The sequence below is a fragment of the Rissa tridactyla genome, chromosome 4, assembly GCF_028500815.1.
Source record: "Rissa tridactyla isolate bRisTri1 chromosome 4, bRisTri1.patW.cur.20221130, whole genome shotgun sequence".
Classification (NCBI taxonomy): domain Eukaryota; kingdom Metazoa; phylum Chordata; class Aves; order Charadriiformes; family Laridae; genus Rissa; species Rissa tridactyla.
The window spans coordinates 65,995,131-66,013,727 of record NC_071469.1 but is presented as its reverse complement, the minus strand read 5'-3'; the positions used below and the strand labels follow the sequence as shown (position 1 = coordinate 66,013,727).

Genomic DNA, 18,597 nt, shown 5'->3' with positions numbered 1-18,597 from the left:
TTATGCCTCCTTTTTGTGTTCAGGGATGTTTGTTAGAGCTGCAGGTAGTTTTGTACGTACAGGTTCCATTTGAGGTTGTTTATAAATATCATTCTGCTTACTTTTAACGCCACTTTCTCAAGCCAAGGATCTTTTTGTTTTGGCAAGAAGAAATTAATAAATGACTCCTGTAGGGATGAAAGCCAAAACAAAGGTTTTAGGAGGAGTAATCTTAGCACTGAATCTTTTTGAGAAAGAGCAATATTTTTATTAGTTATTTAGTTTTAATAGTTTTATTAGTTTTATTGTCTTCCAAGTCAGACAGAGAGAAAATTGCCACATATTTTGAAAGTGATTTGACTTGTGTACCACAGGGAACAGGTGAGCTTCTGCTCCCAGGTTCCTGGCTGGCCAGCGGACTGCATCCTCTTTCTCAAGTTTGACTGTAGAAACTGTTGTAGGTTCTTGCAAGCTGTGCTCGCTTTATGCGAATATAGTGGAACTGCTCATTTGTATAGGGAAGAAGGATTTAAACAGATTTTAAATATGACAGTGCAAATAGAGAAAATGAACACAATGAATCACATATGATTAGATATTGACATTTGATGCTTAACTTTCAATGCAACGTTTGAATAAAATAAGGTAAATTTATTTGTCTCCACCTGAGAGAACAAAGTTATAATGAAATGAAACAGGCTAGAGGTATTGCTTCTGATTCTTTCTTCTGAATAAGAAACAGAAGAAAATCATGTAGATAGCACTAAAAAACTCAGTGCAAGAAGAAAATATTATTAACTTAGTGCTCTCCTCTGTGCACTTTTGCACACAGGTTTAGTTCTTGTTGTATAATTCCATCATGATTCTGTACCCAGGACTTCAGAGCATACAGTATCATGGAAATGAAAATAAATTCCATCTTTAGAGTACACAATAAAATTCCGAGGCTGAAATTTAAGAAGAAGATTCAAATATTTCTGTAAAAAGAAGTTTTCAGTGTAGCAGAGTAAGTGCCTAAGTTTTAAGAGCTATTTAGTGTAGCATTGGCCTGTGAACAAAGTTAACTTTGTGATTATAAGAACAGGAACATTTTGCAAAGCATCAAATAATTTAGGATTATTAAGAAGTTTTACCCAGATAGAGGTGGCTTGAAGTTTCCCAAAGTTCCCTATGCTTGGTGTTTCTATGACTCGCTTTTGGACTTCATAGATCCATAGCTTGGTAGAAAATACTAGGCGTGAGAACTGGTTCAGATTTTTGTTGTTAGAATCTGGATCTTACCTCATCTGTTCCTAATATGGTTGTGCAAACAGAATAAATATTGTTATGAATGGACACATTTCTGAAAGTGGAAACCAGCAGTAGATGAACAATGCAGAAACAAGACAAAGCCCACCTAGATGTATATGCATCTGTATCACAGGAGAGTATGTGCATATGTCAGGATAGTCACAAGATGGATTTGTATCCATGCATGTAAGTACGAAGTTTTTTTGGGTAAGTCTCAGTTTTGAAATTTGTGTGACTGAACTAATTTATTTCATTGTATTCCAAGAACCATGTTGAGATTTGGGATGCAGCCATGATCTCTGTCATAAGCAGTGGGAAACATCTGCCCAAAGCACCTTGTAGAACTGTGTTAACCAGTGGAGCAGCGGTCTTAGGACACTCAGTTGCCCACTTGTAGCTATGAGACAGAACCTCCTGTTGAATCCATTTTTTTCTCTCCATACTGAGCAGCTCACTGACTTGATACGTGTGACTGCATTGTTATGATTTTGGTACCATTATTACAGTGCTTTTCATCTTTTTATGTGCATTTACTATGTTTATATGTATGCGAAAGTTTATTTTATACATGTAAATGTATGTGTAATTTCTGTGTGTAGAAATCAGACCTGAGAGCTTGAAGGGAGCCGGAAGACCTTTTCAACTTGAAAGAAAATCTTATCTCCCTGAGGGGACAGCAGCTGCCCTCTGACCTCAGGACATTTTAGATGCTAAGATATAAAAAAATTGCCTGGGATTCAAAGTGTGCCCATTCGGAAATGCAGTATTTCAGTTAATGGCATAACATAGCTCAGCATGTTTTGAAGGGGGATGTGGGATTAGCTGGTTTTTTGTTTGCTTGGGAGTTTGGGGGGTGGGGAGGGTGGGTATGAATTGACCCAGAAACAGCATAGCTACAAGAAATGTTCAGAGGTGGGCAGAGATGATCTTATGGATTGTACCACTTTCAAATTTTTTCTGATATGCCTTCAGTTTATTTCCCCCATAGCTGAAATACCACAGCTTCTAGTCCGTTCCAATAAAACATGAAACAGATTTGTTCACCCTTTGCTATTCTTCACATAAATTCAGAAACACAAAATGACCCTCGCACTTACAGCTTTACCTGAAATTATTTGAGGTAGGAATCTGTAGCAGACAATTCAACTACCCATTTCCAGCAAGTTTTTTTGGTCCATGGGGAGGTCAGATTAGTACAGCTAATGATTTTTGGAGCTCTTTTCATATTACCTGGAGAGAACAAAACTTTTCAGGAAGCTCCTCAGGTGCACTCTGTGTCATGCTGGTAGGATATTCTCCAGGTTGCATGAAAAACTGTCTCATCATATTAGCTCCTAGTATGGATTAGTCAGATCAGCTCCATTCATATGTATTAGAGCCCATTCCAGTTGGTGATAGGCAATTTATGCATCTTCCCTGAGAAGCAACTATCAGCCCAATGCTGTTCTTAAATTGAAACTTCATGGCCTGATGCTCATTTTGGCAGAGAAGTCCAGCAATAATTAATCAAATCTTCACGTTAACCTGCTGGCAGTCAAACTACAGTGTTGTAAATCACCAGAAATGACACTCTCATAAAAAACATTTCAAGAAAATAAGTTATCCACAGTTTTGTAGTATTTGTATGGGGTTCTGGATCTGCTATCAACATACATTGTACCATTTTCTTTCCTCTCATGCTTTTGCTACCTTCCTGCTAAGGATCTTCAGAAAAGATGAGACTTGTGGTTCCAGAGGCAAATAAATAGATTTGATTATTTTTTTTTATGTAATACAGGACATGGGGACTACTCTTACTGATCATGAAGAGGCAGGAAAAAAAATATCTTGCAAGTGATCTCATGATTACTGTGAACATCAGTATTATGAAATTTGTGTTAATTATTCTGTGTTAAACTTAGTAAATATTGTGCAATGTATAAACTTTACATGGTCAGAATGTTTATTCTTGTCTTTTGCCTGCTTTTGCAACAGCATAATGAAAACCTGGAGTCTTTCCCTATTTTTTCTCTTTGTAGTCTCTTAATATGAAAAGATGGAATCTCTCTCTTATGTATGCAACCCTGGATAGTCAGTAAGGAAAAGCAGCTGCTACAAATGCTGGAGGATGGTTTCCAAGGTCTGGAAGTGCATACAGTATGCTGCATTGTGGATAGATGAATGCTGTTGTTTAGTAAAGGATAGCACAGAAGAGAACAGGCAGAAAAGTGCTGCTCCCTTTTTCTCCTTCCTTTCATCATTTTTCTATTCATCTTTCTTCTGTTTTCTTCCTCTATCCTTATTATATTACTTGATGTTATCTTTGCTTCATTCTTCACATCTTTAGACCACGTGTGGCAAAGGCATGACTAGTGTTTTCCAGTTTTTCTCATTATCTTCTTTCCTTGCCTTGCCCTTTCTCTTTTTGTTGCAAATTGTCTCTTCTCACTCACTGCTTCTCATCAGTGCCCCCTACTAGAGTTTGCGGGGGCTGATACAGGACTAGTTTAGAAGTCTTCACAGTAACACCCGCAGCATCTGTATTTGCTGCCTGTGTAACAGATTGGATCAATAGTTTCTTCAGCCATTTATGTTATACTTTTATACATTTCTTTTGTATTTGTTTGAACACGACATTATTTTTCTGTTATTTTGTTCTCCTACCAGTGCTAGCACATAGCATAGCATGGATTTTAATTTTTTTCAGTCTCAGTTCTAGTAATATAGCATCCCAGTGCGTGGCTTGCAAGCCTCATCCTAACTCAAAATCACTGCTTCCTTTGTCCTTAATCCTAAATTTAATCCTAGTCCGTTTATCTCTGGTATCTTCAGATACCTAGCCCTAAATGTAGGGTCCCTCTAGCACGGATCCTAATTGTCAGACCAGTCATAACCCTAGAAACTGTCAGTCCTGTTCCAGTGACCCCTTCCATCTCCAGACTGTAAAAGAGCCAGACAGATGGAATATATTATTTCATGCTGAGTCAGAAATTATGAATAGAAGAAGTATTTTCACAGACTCACAGAATGGTTGTGGCTGGAAGAGGCCTGTGGTGGTCACCTTGCCCAACCTACCTGATCAAGCAGGGTCACTTACAGGAGGCTGCACAGGACCATGTCCAGACAGCCTTTGAATGTCTCCAAGGATGGAGATATATCAGGTAAGGAAATTTTCATTCTGACTTATGAAGGAAAAGAATAGAGAGTAAGAAAATTAATTCAAGGCAACTCTTTTCTAGTCCCCATTGTTCTCCTTTTCTTCTTTCCAACTTTTTGCACACCTGCCTATTTTTCCTCTGAGAAGAGATCAGAATTTTGGGTGGCAAGATTGTATGTTCAAATACAATATCTATTGTGCTGGTTTGCTTTATTATTCTTTATATCATGCTAGTTTGCAGAGGCCCCACTGAGATTCCTTTTTGTGGTGTTAAATGCTATATAAGCATACGGGAGGAGGGGCTCTGTCCCACAGAGCTAGCAATCTGATTTTCTTGTCCATATCTCTTATTCTGTTGGAATATTGACACCATAAACTATTTTCTTATTGATTATTCTTTTCTTTCCCTGCCTGCCATCCCTTATCATAGTTCATGGCTAAATTTTCATCCTGCTTAAATTTGTTTACATTTTTAAGGGATGGTCTCAGTCAAATAAAGATACTTGGCTCTCACTTTAATCTTTGCAGCAGTCTAACAGGAAAAAAAGGTTTTCTTCTCTGTAACAGTCTAAGCATATGTGAATGTCCCAGAACAGAGTTTCTGAAACAATAAGTAAGCTAATGCAGAAGGCAAAACCAGCAGCTTGAACAACTGAGAAGTTGTTCAAGCAAGATACCTCAAAGTTTGGAAAGACGTTGTTGTGAAATATTTGCTGAATGGCTTGTATAATTGCTGTTACAGAAGGGTTATTTTGTAAATTCTGTAGATGGCCATGAGATGGCATATGCAGCCTTGAAAGGAGCTCTGAAACTTTGCTGAAATCTGTCCCAGTGGCATTTCTGCATATTAGGAAGCTCCACAAAAGGCTTGGGCTACTGGGAATAATTCCCAGGCAGGAGTTTGAAGCATCTATTAGAGATGTCCTCATGTGAGAAGTAATTAGATGAGTGAGTAAAGGCACAAATACATTGGGTCAATTTGTGTCTAGGACAGGGCATGGAAAGGAAAAATACCAGTCATGCCGTGTGACGCTGCCATTGCAGTGGCTTATGAATTACCACATTTCAATCAAATTTGAAAAAGGCACAGAAGTCTTAATGATAATTAAGTATTTATGACTTTTGTAGAAATCTGGCTTAACGTAAATTAGGATACCTCTTCTCCCTCTGCTCCTCCCCCCCGAAGAAAAGAGACATTTCCCAGCTTTTCTGGGGTTCATTTAGCATCGGCCAATAGAGCAGTCAGCATGGACTTCTGGCAAGTTTGTCGGCATATAATCTTGTCTGCCAAAGTATATTTGTTTCATAACAACCAGAAAACCAGAATCATTATATATATAAAAATACATACTTTTATTAATATGTATTGCATACATACTAGAGCATTCATTTGCCAGCCCAAGATCTAGCCTGCTTGTTATTACACTAAGCACAACTGTTCTATTATCCTGTCTGCACCCCCAAGCTAAAATTAGAAGTATTCAGTGTCTTTTCTCCTCTCTTAGGGAAAGCAATAATTGCAAAAGTTTTCCTTGACACAGTGCTCAAGCAATGTACAATGAATCCCATCTATCAAGTCAACTACCCAGAAGCTAATTCAGTATTCAGGCCATGGAAATGCTTAGAAAGTGATGTATCTACTTTTGGCAATGGTATGTATTTGTAGGCACTTGTTAGCATAAAGTTAAGGTTAAGTTAACATTTGTATTCTAAACTCATCTTTGACTTTGGATTGTCAAGAGGTTTCATTCATCAGAACACAGGCTCTGCTCAGCTGAAGTGCATTTTTTCAAAGACAAAACAAGCAAGAAGATTCCTCTTTGAATAAATATTTGTGCTTATTTCCTTCACAGAGTGAAAGTGAGCTGTGCCACACTGCTATTTAGCCATTAGTCCACACTAAAAGTAGCTTACTTCACGCAGTTTCATACCCGCTCTTTGTACAGCGGGATTGAGTGAGTGTTGCAAAGGGCAATATTCATACACCACAGAGAAAACCTTCACCCTTAAAATCCACAGCCTTTAGAGAAAATAAAAATGAGTACTACTGAGAAATACACTGTTATAAGTAACCAGATTAACTCCCTATATCATTTATATCCTTTGAGTGATAGATTCTGCCTTACCCTATTTATTTTTTTTTCGCAAGAGAACAGAGTGGGAATGGAGTAGTGATTTTACTTTTTTACTCTGATATACCCTTCAAACTTTCAGATGCTAACAGGGAATTCCAACTGGGATTGTTTCTGGTTTCTTAGAAGGGAAGAAATGAAAGCAAATTTAGAAGGTAATCACACCATAATATGATGGAGTAGTTTTGGACAGTGCAGCAATGAAAGCACTGCAGGACAGCTGTCCATGCTCTCAGGACCTATGCTGGTCTTTGTCAGGCTGCAATCTTCATGCTGGAATCTGTCAGTTGCTTATTCTATATAGGGTATTAGATAACCAAGTTAAACTCCTTTATTAGCCTGTGTGAGTATGTATGGCAAAGAAAGTCTAACAGCAGAAAGGAATAAAACTGATGCATCTTTATGGAAGGAGATACCTTTGAATTATTAACATTCTGAAATTGATACCAAACTTAGCTAAAAAACAACAGTATATTTACCTTGTTTCCTCCACTTCAGAAATATGGTCTTACTTGGAGAAACATTGGAACTGCAGCCATTGGCATTGTGAGTGATTAGTGTTTGACCATGAACTGGTCCTGCCAGAATACATGGCTGAGTTTGACTACCTTACACTGGTTTGAACTTTGTTTTTCCTACTGTGATATTAGAAAGGAAGCTTTGTATTTCACTTATCAAGAGGAAAAAAACACAAGTAGGTAAATTAAATTCTGTTCTACGAACACGACCTGAGAAGCCCAGGTTTAAGGTTGATTCTCTTCTGTCCATTCTATCAGAGCCAGATAAAACTTCTGTGGAAGTCAGTGAGAAACTTTCCACTCATTGTAGTGAGAATTGGATGAGGCTTTTATTTTGTACATGTGAAAAGCATAGCAAAGAAAGCACAGATCCTCTAAGTTTCAACAGATTAAATGAAACGCAGCAGAAAACTAAGTCTTCTCTCACTAGGAACTACTTTCTCTGAGGTACCTTGGAAAGTAAAACTTACAGTATTGAGTGTACAAAGGATCTTTTTTTCATGGTGTCTTGCAGGAGCAAATGATCTTTAGTTGTTTGGCTTAAATTGTGAGATATGCAGTTTTGAAAAAAAGAAAATAAATTTTATTCTCAGCTGGTATTCTGAACAAGTTTTTCCTTGATTCCTTCTATTCATTTTTACAAGCATATAATGCTGCTGTGTCATTCATCTAACTTCATAACTTGGTGCCAAGGTAGGAGGGCTCATTTCAGACTCTGAGTTAATCTGTTAGAGAGTATGGGGAAGTGGGATGTTCAGCTCTGGGGAAAGGAAAAAGACATGGACTGGGGAATTCTGGACTTCGGGAATTTCAGTGCTTAGGTGTACTTTTCTGGACTCTAGCCATAGTTCTGTATGGTACACAACAACCCATACAAGCAAAAACGTTATGCAGTGTTTTGATTGTGAGTCAATTAAACCCAGATTCTAGCAGATCTGTGTTACAGAAAGATGATTTCCTGAATGATTGCTATTAATTTCCTAATTGAACTTCTTTCATTTATGCTGTTTTAAATTTATTATTTAATTAAAACCCAGAAAGTTTACAAATTTCAAATGTCTTTTATTTTTTATAGCTCAAAGACAAGTGTCTGTTTTCTACATGCAATATAATTATGTAAGAGGGAAAGAGAGCACAGAAAGATTTATTCTGTCTTATGATTTGCAACATGGTGATGAGGTTTTGAACATGGAACCAACAGTAAAGGTCAGACCTCAGATTGCTTTCTTAAATGAAAAAAAGCAAATATTTTCACTAGCTAAGGCTAATATTTAGTCAGGTATCGCTGTCAAATTTTCAGTAAAATAACTATATTATGTCATCGTTACTTTGTTACTCAGGTTGGCCCATGACCTAAACCAAACACAAAACTTAAAAATTAATGTTTCCATTTAGGCTTGATTCTGATGTTGCTTACATTTACTTAACATCACTAGAACTTGTGTTCCTCTGCCTATCAGTTATTATGCAATGTGAATTACAATTATTGGGCTGAATCGTAATTGGATTTCCTATTGTGTAAAAGACACGTCATTTCAATGAAAAACAGTTTCAGAAGAATGCATCTGAGAATAGGACACGACCTAAACTATCAGCCTTGCCTTTGAATTTTATGAAATACTTGACTTCATGCCATTATGCCAGTTCTTGAAAAGATTTTTCTGTCAGATTTGACATAGCCTGGGGAAAAAAAAACATCAAAACTGTAGCAGACTACAGATTTTATCTTCGGAAATACATATTGTTATAATAGCTGCACAGAAAAATGCTTCTTCAGGTGGACATTTATATGCATAATTCTGATACTGCATTCATACGCATAACTATTGTGTGGCACCTTCAGTAGCTGCCTTTTCTGATGAAGTAGCCCTGCTACATATCTGATACATAAAACTGAAATAGTTTCTGAACTGTCCCATTTTTACCTCTAGTTTGTGAATGGTGTTATTTCTTATTACTTGATGGTTACGTTTTCCATTTTTTTTACAGTTTCAATGCAGCATTAAGAAAGAAGAGAATAACAATTCTCTTCTTATTTTACCAAAGTGCTATATTTCCAGTGATCTGTGTTTGCAGTGAGGTACTAGCAATTGTCCTCACACTTTACCTTTTCCTAAGGATCTGGTGCCTGTCTGCTCGGCTACACTCTTCCCATACTGCTCTCTCATAAGGGAAGAGTTGCAAGGTCCTTAGTGTCAGCAGCATGTGTACCCTTCTCCTGTGAACTGATTTACTGTCTGACTCCCCATCTTACCCAGGTCACTTTTATTTCAGGGGGAAGTTGGAGAAAAAAATAGTCTTCAAATAAGTGAAAAGGAGTCATCATAGCCTTTATTGTCTTTTCACTGTTTCATGTTAGTTTGGATTCACATTTTATAGTCTTTTAATGGTTTACCAGTATTTGTATTTGCACTCCATCAGTTGAATTTTTTCCATTTTAAAGGAAGCCATGGAGCATTACAGAATTTGGCTGCATGTCCAGTAAAATTGTCATTTCTGATCTACTTTTGGCCTAGGTTTTGAATTTGAATGGGAACAGCCTGAACATGCTGCAGGAGATCTCTAGACTTAAAAACACTTCAAAAGCTTATCAACAGCTTTAATGAATTTATTTCCTTAAATAATTTTTATGACCTGGTAAGAAATTAAGCTGTACTTCTTTTTTTTTAAGAAACATTTACTAGCATAAATATTCTTGCATTGTGAGACGTGCTTACAAGACAGGATTGGGCCAGGATGCACACAGGGGAACAGAATGGGGGACTAAACTAGGATCGGGAATACTGTGATATTATTAGCAGCCCACGGTTTTGGTGCTTGTTGATATTGTCTCCAGTTTGAATCACAATATTACAGTGGTGTCACCCAGCTGATCTCGATAATGGTCATTTCATTTTAACACATAAAGTAACACGTCTGGAACACACTAGGTCTCCTTCAACAGACCCAATACTGAGCAAGGGGAGTCCCAGGCACTGCATCCAGTTAAGCCTATTTAAAGATTAAATGTGTCTAATTACTTTAACCAAAGTTTCTTTTGCAACACTTTTAGCCATACAACTATTTTCAAACCTGCGTTGTCTTGCAGCCCAAAAGGAACTATTTTGGTGTGAGCCATAACCGTGTGATCGCTTTTGAAGGCATCAGAGGCTTAAGCAAACTGCAGTTCTTCAACCTGAGCTGGAACCAGCTGAAAAGGTCCAGGGAAGATATAAACATCTTACATAAACACACTCCCAACTTACTTAGTCTTGACATCGCACCTATGGCATAAGGTACATATCAGCACTTGAAATTCTTGGGAAAGCATTCTAACCATGACCACAGTTATAAAGGCTTAAAATCTGGTCCTGCACCTTATTAATTCTAAGGCCCTTGCAATGTAAGAAGCCTTATGATCATGTTACGGGATCTTTGTTCTCACAGGGCCTTCACTTCTTTTTGTAGTCACAGCCTAACCAAGTGAATAAGCTCTGTGGCATTTTTGCTCAAAGACATCTCTGAGGCATAATTCCTTTCTTTTTTGCTTCCCTTAACAATTAAATTTATTGGTGGCCTGTGCCAGATATCAAAAACCAAGCCCTGGCTTTAATTTTGCTGTCTCAGCTGCACTGAATAAGGGGTGGGAGCAGACAGTTCCTAGCCTTGGGGCTGTGCATATACACTGTTGGTCTGTCTGTTACTGCCAGTATCGGTCTGCAGCAGTACAGCTGTGCTGGCTGGAGTTTTGCCAAGAAAGCCAATACTCAGCCCTTTTACTGACTCTCATTCATTCCTATTGCCCAGCCAGCTTCTGGAACAAATATTTCTCTCTGTTCTTTATTCCCTTTGAATCAGTACATTTTAACATTATTTAAAGTGCTCAGTTAGAATAAGCAGAGTTAAACCTTAGAAATTTGAGACATTGAAAGTCTCTTTGAAAAGCTTTATTATGATCATTTAACACTAAATTTAATATTTTGTACAAGTCTAAGTCGGGCAAACAGAGTACTATCTGAAAAGAATACCTCCCAAATAATTTGAACAACAAACCAACATAGGAAACAGAACTAACAGCTAATTAGGGCACCCAGGAAGCATCCAAAAAGATGCTGCCTTGTCTATTTGGCCTGCCAATTAAGCTTCCATTAATCTTTTCAATACATGCTAAGATATAAAAAGAAATAATAAGAGCTACCAGTTCCGGTCTCTCGTTCTTTGTTGTTATTACTTAGGTTTTTATCAGATTGTCATGGTTCGGCCTCAGACAGCAACAAAGGACCAGGCAGCCACTCTTTCGCCGTGCCACCGCTGTGAGGGAGAATAGTAAGAAAAAGGCAAAACCCGTGGGCTGAGACAAAGGCGGTTTAACAGAACAGCAAAGGGGACAGGAAAACAACAACAATGACATGGACAGAGGAACGTACAAACACAATGGTGGTGCCGCCGCTCACCAACCTGACCTGGGACGCCCCAGCCCGCTCCAAGCGGCGAGTTCCCTGCCCCGGCAGCTCCTGGCTCCGGGCTGGGCATGGCTCACATGGGGTGGGATACCTGTCTCCCTGCCGGAGCCTGGGGAGAGCTAACACTATCCCCGCTGGAACCAGGAGAGAGATTAAACTTTTAACTTTCCTGTGGTCTTTGCTGTCAGCTCTGTGTGTCAACATGGTAACTCTTGAGTATTACACACCGCTAAACCTCTGCCTCTCCAGAGTTTCTTAGGCATCCAACCATAATGCCTAGTTAGTTCAGTTCACAGTATAGCAGAAAATCCTTATTGCCTCTCAGAGGATGTTATACCATCTAGCTCATAAATCGTGATCACAGCACAGTCACAGTGGAACTACGTTGCTCACATGCTGAGTAAGATTATGTCTTTCTGAAAAAAAATGGATAAATATCTTCACAAAAAACAGACTATAGTTCATACAAAGTATTTTAATGAGGCCTTTCGTTCTCTGTTTTATGTACTGGAAACTCTAAAAATTTGATGTGTGCAAGACCTATAGGAATCTTGCAAATTATTAAACTTATTAGAAGTAATGAATTATTATGTATACTAATATATCACCTTCCCCTTCCAAGAATAGCAGGATTTTTATGCCATTTACTATATGCTAAGCTGTGAAGTATGTATAGTATGTCTAGTTATATTATATACTTAATACAGTGTTGGTTTTTTTCTAGGACTGATGAAGAAAAAACTCCCCTTCTCAGTGTATTTTCTTGCGCTAAAATTCTGTCTCAAATTTGCAAGAACAAGGTGGATTTGCAGATGCGTCATAATAACTGGTATTCAGTGCTAGGGCTGATGCTGTTTAATGTATTTAGTTTAACATTTATATTAATCTCTGTAAAAGTTTTCTTTTGTTGTCTTAGGTTAATGATTTTATGCTTTTTGGTTAAAAAATATTTCTGAATGTATTCAAGTCTAACCAATAGTTACCTTGTCTCTGAGCTCTGAGAATGGCCATTTCCAGATGCCTCACAGTAGGTCCAGGATACCCTGAAGACAGTATTTAAGTTGCTTATTTTGCAGTGCAACTGTATTTTTGGCATTAGTAGATTTTTAAGACCAAGGGGTAAAAATAAGATTCTCTAGATTGACTTTACGCATAAAGCAGGCAAGAAAGCATTATGTGGTAATTTCTACATCAATTTTATACCATCTCTTTGAGGTACAACAGATTTTACAGTAAACCATTCAGATTAGGATTAGTTTAATCTAATTTTGCTTATTTACAGTGTAGATAACCACATTTGAAGTAGTCACCCTACATTCCATTTATAGACAGTGTAGAAACAAAAACAGTTTGTGGACATGAGTTACCTAACAGTTCAGAGGGTTACTCTAGCTTGAAGTGAATCATATCCTACCATAGAACCCAGCCAGTCACTAGAGATGGAGATATCACTGTTGCTGATACTGTTTTGCTGGTATGAAACCCAGCCTTAGTGTTTGTTTAAAGATTTCAAGTAACAGTGAATCTACCAGGTGTCTCCTATCTCTGTATCATGTCTATCTTATTTCCATAACAAATTTGGCTACTATCAGATTTCTCCCACTGGTTCTTATATTGTCTCTTTCTAATGTTCTAAAGGAGCAGAACCAGATTTTCTAAAGGACCAGAAGTCTTTTCCTTATTTAGTCAAATTCATTCCACTTTCTCTCATCTTAGAGAAGTTAGAGAGAAGAGAGAAGTTAGAGAGAAGTTAGGTTGAGCTTCTTAAGTGTCTCATTATAAAGTGTTTTTTTTATTTCTCATGACATTCCAGTTCCTTTCTGAACATTTTTCATTATGTCCACACGTTTTTAATATATGGCCTCCTACATCTATACAAAAACTTCCATCACTGGACTGATAATGACATACCCAGAAATAATTCCACTTGCCTAATCCTACTCACTAGTCCAATGGTTAAATGTTATCTGACATGCATGTCCTTGTGGCAACAGTACAAGCTGATAATCATCTGGTTTTCTATCATTACATCTAGTCCTTTTCAGTGTTCCTGAGAACACTGTCTTTCGTTGTGTGAGTGTGAATTTCTCTGTTCCTAGCTACACAATTTACAACTTATTCTATGCAGAAATGTGCTTTTTAGATAGGGCCACCATGTTAGTCATTATAAAACTGTTGTTAATAGCTGACCTTACTAACATCTTTATGTCATCTCTTCATTTACCAGGAAGGCACTCCTGCTCTTTTTTGCTCAGTCATTGAGAATTTCAAGCAGAACATAATAAAAATACTCTGTAAAGTAATGATTTTCTTTCTGCAGTTAGATTTTGAGATCCATCCTCTAACCAGTTCTTGTCTATTTAACAAGAGTTACCTTCACTTTTGGATATCATTATTTTTTTATTACATTCTCAGACAGAAGCTACTAATCTTACCAATACATTTAAATTTTAATCAAAAGCAATTTAACATTAATTTTTGTTTCCTGTGCACCATACTGGCATCTATTAATAAGGCCATTAAACTGTAATTATTTACTGTGTTGCATGTCAGCCTTCTGTGATATCTAAGAATGATATCAAGCTAACTGACCTATTCTGGTCATCTTATTTATCCTCAATACTATTATAACTTTAGTTCGTTCATAACCTTCTAAAATTTTCCAAGCATACTATCATTTGCATAAAATGAATCGATGAGTGGCTCAGAAAGTTCTTCAACTAGTTGATTAATATCCTTGATTGAAAAATGCCTGCTTTAAAAATGTTAACATGAGTAGTTCCAGTTTTAGATTATTTTTATTTATTAATAAAATACAAAGTGTTTCCTTATCCATGTAAATTATGAGCATCTTATCATGGTTCTTTACAAAGGCAGGGAAAAGTATGCATTGAAACAACCTTTCTCTTCTGTATTCTGATTGACTATTTTAAAACCCTTAGGTAGGATTAAGCATTGCTTGAATTTCATTAGGTCCTGATTATAATCTCTGATTACATTAGCCATCAAGTTTTCATTGACATTTTTATCTTTCATTTTCAGTAATCTGTATTTCTAACAACTGTTTTATTCTTACTGCTATCATTTTTCCTATTTTTCATTCACTTCTGCTGTAGTGGCCGTGGCCTGATCCAGTAGGGCTCATGAATATTTGCTTTAGTCTGTAAACGTAAAAGGGTGGAGATTTTTTAACTGTCAATGAAAAAGTGTGTAATAATGGTGTTTAGTGTTTAACCTTCTGCGTCTTCAAACCTCTCCTAACTTGCCTTCACATTTTTTAGCTTAAGTTTTTGTGTCACTCATTTTGCTCATGACTGCTTTCAGCATATGAAAATTGCCCTTTTTAAAACACTAAGGCTATAGAAACGATGTGCTTATGAGATACACTTGCTCGTTTTTTTAAAGAATAGCCTCCTAAGGCAAGACAAAGTCCTTAATCTACTTGCTTCATTTAAGGATTCCAGTATATCAAAGGAGAATGTCAGTGAAGCTTCAAGAATACTGAACAAATTTTACAGAGCAAGGACACTGGTGGCAAGGATAATGACAGAACCAGACTGATTCAGGAAATTGCAGCCAGCTCCTTTGCATTCCTCCCTGATCAGTTGAGATTGACCCTGAGAATTTTTCATTAGAAAATTCAGACATAGCCATGCTTAGCTTATTTATTCTGTCAATTTAAAACCCTACTTTTTTCTGATGTCACAGAAGTATAATGTTGAAACATTAGTTCTCCTAGTAAATTCTATAAACATGAATTCTCTAATACATATAGCAACACAGTTTTCTAATACTGACCCTTCAAATATACCCTGCCCTAAAATGTAGAGGCTTAGGTATATTTCATGTCTAAAGCCAAATGAGCTTTTCCATGTGCATATTGAACTCTCTTAACTAATCTATTTCTTGTGATCAGGCAGGATTAAAATTTCACAGAGTTCTACTAAATATCAATATGTAAAACATTGCAAGAAGAGGGCTAGTAAGTCTAATTTCAAATGACCAAACATTGACAATAACCCTTTGAACAGTATCTCTCACCTTGAAAGACTACCTAAAATTATAAACTAATTAAGCAGGCACTTGATGCGCAGCAGGACTGAAGGAAAATGGTTTGCCTTAAGAAAGAGCCTTGTCTTTGGGTTATCCAGTGCCTAACCAGATATGAGCTCTCAGAGTTTCTCAGATCATTCAGAACAGGTCTCTCCTGGATCCTCTAGGGTCTGGCATTGTAGCTGAGCCAATATTGCAGCCTTTCCTTCACTGGGATCATCAGTTTATAACTGTAACTCAGCTGCTTGTTTTCATGGGATTGGTGGGAAGTCGAGTAGTGTTTGCCTGACAGATAGGGCTGAAACTCACCAATAGGTTTCAAAATTAGTGGTTAAGGCTAGCAGATGGATATACAAATAGCACAATCACATTAGCCTTGTTTCCTTAGGAAACTGAGCTAACAAAAAGCCTCAAGAGTCAGTGGAGGAAGATCCAAGGTCATCCTAACCAGTTCCGATCCATCAGCTGAAATCATGTAAATCTACACAGTATGAAAGGTTAAAAGCTCCTCTGTCAGTTCAATTTGTTATTAGAATATAGAATAGCTAAAGGAAAACACATTTCTGTTGATAAGTGTAGCATTTCATTCTGTGCATTAGGGAGTTCATGGTTTAGAAAAATTGCCAAGAGAATTAATGCTTTAGCAGATGTCATGTAAGTTTCGTGACATCAGAGAGAAGGGATTCATAAAGGGTAAGACAAATCCTTTGGAAAATAAAATAATATAGCAAAAAATGTTCTTTAGTCATCACCAAAGCCAGTCTAATGGCACTGAATATTTAAGTAATTATTTGTCTTAGATACAATCTCAACACAATAACGCTGGATATTTTGGGCCCCCACAGTACAATTTGAATTTTTTGATTGGGACTCTGTGATCTTTTCTCCATTGTGCGATGATTGGCTAACATACTGTAGTATTATCAGAAAGGGGGAGTAGTAGTCATACAAATAGATTATAGAGCGGATCACTGACAGCCTTGTCTTTACATGAAGCTTGCTGCCAGGTGTCTAAAGCCAGGTCCTGTATAAGCAGTCATTTCACAACCTGGGCAGCAAAGTACACATTTGGTATCAACATTTATTTGTTTCTGTTCAAGAATATTTCAAACAAGAAAATTATTGAATTTGTTAATCTGTGATATAGAGAAAAGCGTATTTAGTTCGTATATAAAAAGCATGAAGAACTATAAAGTTAGGATAAACTGTGCTCTGACTTTGCACTCGGACTCTTCTAGACTAAATATCCAGCCTTGGTGTTAGGCTGAAATCCTGTTTCCGTTAAAGTCCTGTTGTAGAATGAGGATGTGTAAAGCAGACTAGCCAATAAAATAATCATGTATTGAAGAAATTGAACAAAACTATCTAAGATCTAATGCAGACAAGAAAAAAATTTCTACGTTCAGATAGCTTCAACTGCAAAGGTATATTTGAGAGCTGGCATACTTATGTTTTAGAGCTCTTGTTTTTGGAGGAGAAGCTGAACTTTTTTGAATTCTATTAGAGTAGCTCTGTTGTATAATGGGGAAATATCACATCCTGCATCCAAGAAGCTGCCACTGATGATAGCAGGAAATGTACACATAGAAACTGAGTACAGAATAAATAGGTGGAATTAATGTACAGATTAATTGACTGGTCAGTTTCTTTCAATTCTAATACTGAGTTTTATTACAGATCACTGTCTTAAATCTGCATGACCAACACTCTTCAATATTTCCATCCTGGAAAAACAAGAGCATTTAAGATGAGCATCATTTAGCAACAGCAATTTCACACAAATAGAAGGAATCGAGTCTTATCTTAACCTCCAAGAACTACATTTCAACACTAGATGGTACTATATTTACCGTGGTAGTGACAATGCAGGCTGTTAAGCTGGGACACAGCAGAAATGTTTCTTTATAGTGAAATATTTTAGAGGGAGAGTTTTTCCTCGCTGACAACAGAGTGAGTTTTTCAAATATTAAAAAATCTGAGTGTATCTTTAGCAGAACTGAAGAAAGGGAGTGAGGCAGAACAGTTACGTTCCAGCAAAATAAGTATTTCTTATTAAATGTGCATATTTTTCTATGTTTCATGATCTAATTCGCCTACCGATGATTGATCTAGTTACAGTCGGACCCAGTAACACCGACTGTGTTACTTGTAACTTGTTTTACCCTCAGTATCAGCCACCTTTTTCTATTACAGCTCACTTTATAGCAAGTGAATCTTGTTTATTTCTCAAAGAATTTCAGAGCTCACCAAACATTCAAGACATAGTGTAAACAATAATCATCAGCCTCAAAAGACGTGTGTTTGAAAATCTCATTACATTTCTATTGAGAACAACAGAATCACATCTTTATGTTGGTTTAAAGAAAACTTACTCCCTAATAGAGCTATACATAATAACTTTGTTTATACCAACCAAGATATATATAATTTAAAGGTAAATATTTACTATTTCAAAACTAATTTGTTCTTTATTACATTAGAAATACAGTGTTTCCCCACTTGTTCAGGTATAGAGGGCGCTATACTTAAACATAGGTGGGTGCTGCATTTGTCCATCTTTACAGTGGAACCTGAACTGATGAGAACCCCAGTCTGACATTTTTGGATTGATACTCACTCCTGAGAAGGAGGTACTGAACCCTCCAGGTGGATTGGGTTCAAAATGTTTTACAGAGATAATCGCGTACGAGGTAGGCTAAATCAAGGTTTACAATCCATGGAATAATTCTGCAACTCATGTCAAATAACCAACAATTACACCTGCAGCAATTCCAGTTCTTTTCAGCTTACCTGGAATGGTAATGTATGTATTATAAACTTTGTTGGCTGGATTCAGACACTAATTGGAGACTGAGGCCCTAATTCTTATTTATGTTCAGACTCTGTAAAACCATGTGAGAACTCAAAAGCTTTTAAGGCAATGTTGGTATGGTTTTCACTCACTTTAAAGGCTTTATTTGTGGCTTGAGTGTTGAAAAGTGCTATTAATCTAAATGAAGATATCCGGATTTTGTTAAGTGATTTCTCAGTTTTGAGTCATGCGGATG

General features: G+C 37.0%; 1 protein-coding gene across 1 annotated transcript in view; it reads left to right on the top strand.

Annotated features, from left to right (window-relative positions):
• The window catches only part of LRRC9 (leucine rich repeat containing 9), a 39,529-nt gene that overhangs the window by 8,434 nt on the left and 12,498 nt on the right, over window positions 1-18,597 (top strand). The window contains 18 exon segments of the mRNA XM_054199286.1: window positions 812-985; window positions 2,694-2,709; window positions 3,305-3,332; window positions 3,335-3,388; window positions 5,911-6,057; window positions 7,036-7,154; window positions 8,131-8,176; window positions 8,179-8,342; window positions 9,572-9,622; window positions 9,624-9,692; window positions 10,144-10,323; window positions 12,205-12,333; window positions 17,228-17,255; window positions 17,258-17,387; window positions 17,663-17,677; window positions 17,783-17,900; window positions 17,902-17,938; window positions 17,941-17,985. Coding sequence (XP_054055261.1) covers window positions 812-985; window positions 2,694-2,709; window positions 3,305-3,332; window positions 3,335-3,388; window positions 5,911-6,057; window positions 7,036-7,154; window positions 8,131-8,176; window positions 8,179-8,342; window positions 9,572-9,622; window positions 9,624-9,692; window positions 10,144-10,323; window positions 12,205-12,333; window positions 17,228-17,255; window positions 17,258-17,387; window positions 17,663-17,677; window positions 17,783-17,900; window positions 17,902-17,938; window positions 17,941-17,985 — 1,550 coding nt within the window.